The sequence below is a fragment of the Topomyia yanbarensis genome, chromosome 2 (assembly GCF_030247195.1).
Source record: "Topomyia yanbarensis strain Yona2022 chromosome 2, ASM3024719v1, whole genome shotgun sequence".
In the NCBI taxonomy this organism is placed as follows: Eukaryota; Metazoa; Arthropoda; class Insecta; order Diptera; family Culicidae; genus Topomyia; species Topomyia yanbarensis.
Window position 1 is genome coordinate 417,347,694 of NC_080671.1, and position 4,174 is coordinate 417,351,867.

At 43.8% G+C, this 4,174-nt stretch overlaps 2 protein-coding genes across 2 annotated transcripts; one reads left to right on the top strand and one right to left on the bottom strand.

The window, feature by feature from the left end:
- Positions 1-349: 349 nt before the first annotated feature.
- LOC131685190 (acid phosphatase type 7) lies at positions 350-2,308 on the top strand. The gene is made up of 5 exons (XM_058968732.1): positions 350-389; positions 454-728; positions 786-1,196; positions 1,264-1,684; positions 1,798-2,308. Exons 2-5 carry the CDS (start codon positions 520-522, stop codon positions 2,092-2,094), a joined length of 1,338 nt encoding a protein of 445 aa, XP_058824715.1. The 5' UTR covers positions 350-389; positions 454-519; the 3' UTR covers positions 2,095-2,308.
- LOC131685191 (beta-1,3-galactosyltransferase 5) lies at positions 2,302-4,174 on the bottom strand. The gene is made up of 2 exons (XM_058968733.1): positions 3,686-4,174; positions 2,302-3,627 (listed from the first exon to the last, which is right to left on the bottom strand). Exons 1-2 carry the CDS (start codon positions 3,984-3,986, stop codon positions 2,738-2,740), a joined length of 1,191 nt encoding a protein of 396 aa, XP_058824716.1. The 5' UTR covers positions 3,987-4,174; the 3' UTR covers positions 2,302-2,737.

Here is a 4,174-nt window from a genome sequence, read left to right on the forward strand (position 1 = left end):
CAGACATTTGAAAAAAGTATCTTGCATCTCTGGTTGAATTTAAATTTTTTTGTATTTAAAAATCAGGAAAGAATAATAATTATTAAGGCTTAAGAATGATATGAGTGCACTCGTAAGGACACCCGCTATCAATACATATGAAAAACTGGCACAATTTTTCCAAATTAATGATCCCTATTGGCCGTAAGTCCACTAACCCGCTAAGGACTGGTTTTTTGCTCCTCCCCACCCCAGTTACCAATACAAAATAATCGATCTACTAGGAGGTGATCCGATACGGTATAGAATCGATACAGAGCTTGCCCAATACTGCGCAGCCGTGACTCGTGAGAAAACAAACAAAAACAAAAATCTTTGCGAAGGATTATCGCTCGCTGCTGCTGTTATCGGTGATTGTCGAACAAACAGAACAGCTTAACTGCATATTCTTCACAACAAAGAACTCATTTCTAGACTTTGCTGACGACAGTGCGAAACTACGCATCATTGGGAAGTGGTCATTTTCAGAAATAATTTAATATGGTGTCCAAAGACATGGCACTGTGGGTGATGGCCCCATTCGTGCTACTACTGATCCGGTCGGTAAGTGGCCAAGTATTCTACTATCAACCGGAACAGGTTCATCTGGCCTTCGGGGAATCGACAAGCGAACTGGTCGTTACGTGGAGTACTATGACTGCAACGAATGAATCCGTCGTTGAGTATGGAATCGGTGGATATATACTGAGGTGAGTCACTATAAAAATGTATTTAATGACAATAATAATAATCGTAATAACTATCAGAGAAACGGGAACCGAACAGAAGTTCGTCGATGGAGGTTCCCAGCGGCACACGCAGTACATTCACCGGGTAGTGCTGAAGGATTTGCAACCATCGTCTCGCTACGAGTACCATTGTGGTAGTAAGATGGGCTGGTCGGCCGAGTTTTATTTTCATACTGTCCCGGAGGGTTCCGACTGGTCGCCATCGTTGGCCATTTTCGGTGATATGGGCAATGAGAACGCCCAATCGATGGCGCGCTTACAGGAGGATACCCAGAGGCACATGTACGATGCAATACTGCATGTTGGTGACTTTGCGTACGATATGAACTCGGAGAATGCGCTTGTCGGGGATCAGTTCATGAATCAGATCGAATCGATTGCGGCATACACACCGTATATGGTGTGCGCTGGAAATCATGAAGAGAAATAGTGAGTATTAGGGAGGTGAAATGTGAGACCAGCTTTTTTACCTAAGATTAACCGATTTAATCCGTAGCAACTTCTCTAACTACCGAGCACGGTTCAGTATGCCGGGTGGAACGGAGAATATGATGTATAGCTTTAACCTTGGCCCGGTGCATTTCATCGGATTCTCAACCGAAGTGTACTACTTCATAAATTACGGTCTGAAGACGCTTGTGAATCAATACGAGTGGCTGCGACGCGATTTGGAGGAGGCAAACCGACCGGAAAATCGTGCCCAGCGACCATGGATTGTGACCTATGGTCACCGACCGATGTACTGCAGCAATGATAACGATAACGATTGCACCCATGGTGAAACATTGGTGCGCGTTGGGCTTCCCTTCTCGCACTGGTTCGGCCTGGAGGATCTGTTTTACGAGCACGGTGTGGACGTGGAGATCTGGGCTCATGAGCACTCGTACGAGCGGCTGTGGCCCATCTACGACTATAAGGTAAAGCTTGATCCGTTGTTGCACCATCGGTGCATTTGTGATTTATCGTTTCCATCGCTGCAGTACCTCTCCTTTTTGAACAATGGTTATAATGGCACCATCTTCTGTTTTAGGTATACAATGGCTCCCATGAGGAACCCTACCGTAATCCTCGCGCACCGGTTCATCTGGTTACCGGTTCGGCCGGCTGCAAGGAAGGACGTGAACCGTTCATACACAAAATCCCCGAATGGAGTGCAATCCACAGTCAAGATTACGGTTATACCCGCATGAAGGCGATCAACGGAACTCATTTGTACTTTGAGCAGATTTCCGTGGACAAAGAGGGAGCGGTCATCGATTCGTTCACCATCGTCAAGGAGCAGCATTTATCGTACAAGCAGCTGCTACAACAGAATGGGGCTAATTGAATTTCGGGTCGGTTTGGACTTTTAAAGATAAAACTTTATTCTCACGTAAAACAGTTGTTACATTCGTATCATATCTATAGGTAGGGTAGTGTGCACTTGTTCGGATTACCTATGTTACCAAAGTGATAAAAATACACGATATCTGAATCTAATGGTCATGGTACGATCTATTAAAATATACGAGAACCTATAGCTTTATCACAGATTCTTAGAATACTTGTTCGGTTTTGTTAACCTAAAACGGAATGGCAGCTCCTTGTTTTGTCTTCGAAAAAAATCATCTTAAAATTGCTTAAACTATGGTTGTAAAATGGTCTGAGGTTAAAAGCAAAATTTTTCAAATGTTCTTAATACTTAGCACATAATTCAATCAGATCTGGAATGATTTTAAGGCTTAGAACTAATGGAGCGCTGAGATTAAATTTAATATGACATCTCACATTGATGTTACCCCTTTCTGTAATATACGGGTAAGAACAATACTCGCACGAAATAACTTGGACCCATAAGGCTCTGTGCGCCACGATCCACACCTATTACGGACGGGCTTCGGTTCGTTGGGGTTATGTTCTATATCTAGGTGTCGTCATATTTCGACTATTAATTGACGATTTACGTTAAAATCTCTGTATAAACCTGCCGTTTACCTGAGCCGCATCCTGCTAATCTGTGCACTGCCGTGCTCCTGAACCTGATTTTTGTACTCAGCAACGCAAGTTTTCGTCAGCGGTTTCCCACTAGGCCGCTGATAGCACGCATTATCATAGCACCGCTCCAGTTCCTGCACGAAGTCCACTATCAGATTATTGTTACCCCCGTTCGGACCTACATAATAATCGCACTGGTACGAGAAGCGCTTCATGTCCCGAATGCAGCAGTCAAGAAACTCCGAATTTGCGCTGAACCACTTGCTGATGTTGGTTAGTGGAATGCGAGCTCGTTCCGCTAGTATCCCGGTCACGTAGGTGTCATCGATCCAGAAAAATGGAACCAACTCAGATTGCAGTACTAGCTGGCGAGCCGTCGGTTGGTTGGTGATGTACAGCCAGCCGGACAGGTACGATGGATAAGCATCCCGGCTGAATTCCTCTTTGGAAACGAACCATTTGTTTGCTTTAAGCCGTATAACCTTCTTGTTTGTGAAAGTGAATCCGGCCAACAATAGCTGCTTATTCTGTTGATCCAGATCCGATAAATGATTCTGAATATAAAACGGATCGAACACGATATCATCGTCCATTTTGATCAGAAACTTGGCTCGCATACAATGTTCAGTAGCCCATTTCAGACTCATTACATGCTTGTAGGTCAAATTCCTATAAGCTTCCGTGAAGTCACCTTGAATGATATCCCCAAAAAGCTTCTGCTCGTGTTCAATGGCGTTTTGAGTAATAAACTTTTCCGTCGCAGGAATGTTTCCCAACGAGAAAATCCTCAACATTCCCATCGATATGAGTTTCTGTTGTGAAATGGCCTGTCGGTGAGCAGAACGGAGCGCGTCATGACCGACGTATGATGTGACGAGAATGACACCTAAAAAAAGACATAAAATCAATCGTCTGTGAATTTAAACCCTGCTGGTTAAACGCACCCAACAGCTCCGAATAGCTTCCATTCTCCTTGCAGATATCGTTCGCAATTCTGAAGCGAAAATCCGTTAAATCGACCAATCTTTTAGGATTAGCTGGCTTTTGTGAATCCAAGGAAGTCCCCTCCAAATCCGATTGTAGCAGCGTTAAGAATCCCTTCCCCGCTAAACCAGTGCCAGTAGTATCCAGTGGTTTCAAAAATAAATAGTTCCCCTCACTATCAGTTTTGAACGAGTAGCGATAAACCAGATACAGGATAAGCAAGGCTATGACGAAGGCTAAAAAACGGTGAAACTTTCTCATGGTTAACAATAATGGCACTGCAGTAATCTTATTAGCTGGCAAGTTTGCATTGACAATGGTTTATAATTTATTTTACTGGCAGCGATAATCTGCTTGTTCAACTTGGCACAAGTATGTAGCACTTAAGTTTTTAATCCTGCAAAATCGGTGGACTGGATACTTTTTCCGAAACGTTGGGAATGTGTAGG

Coding starts and splice junctions, on each gene's coding strand:
- LOC131685190 (XM_058968732.1), top strand. CDS start 520: ATGGTGTCCAAAGACATGGCACTGTGGGTGATGGCCCCATTCGTGCTA. Junction 1,197..1,263: donor GGAAATCATGAAGAGAAATA/GTGAGTATTAGG, acceptor TTTAATCCGTAG/CAACTTCTCTAACTACCGAG. Junction 1,685..1,797: donor GGCCCATCTACGACTATAAG/GTAAAGCTTGAT, acceptor CTTCTGTTTTAG/GTATACAATGGCTCCCATGA.
- LOC131685191 (XM_058968733.1), bottom strand. CDS start 3,986: ATGAGAAAGTTTCACCGTTTTTTAGCCTTCGTCATAGCCTTGCTTATC. Junction 3,628..3,685: donor AAGCTATTCGGAGCTGTTGG/GTGCGTTTAACC, acceptor GTCTTTTTTTAG/GTGTCATTCTCGTCACATCA.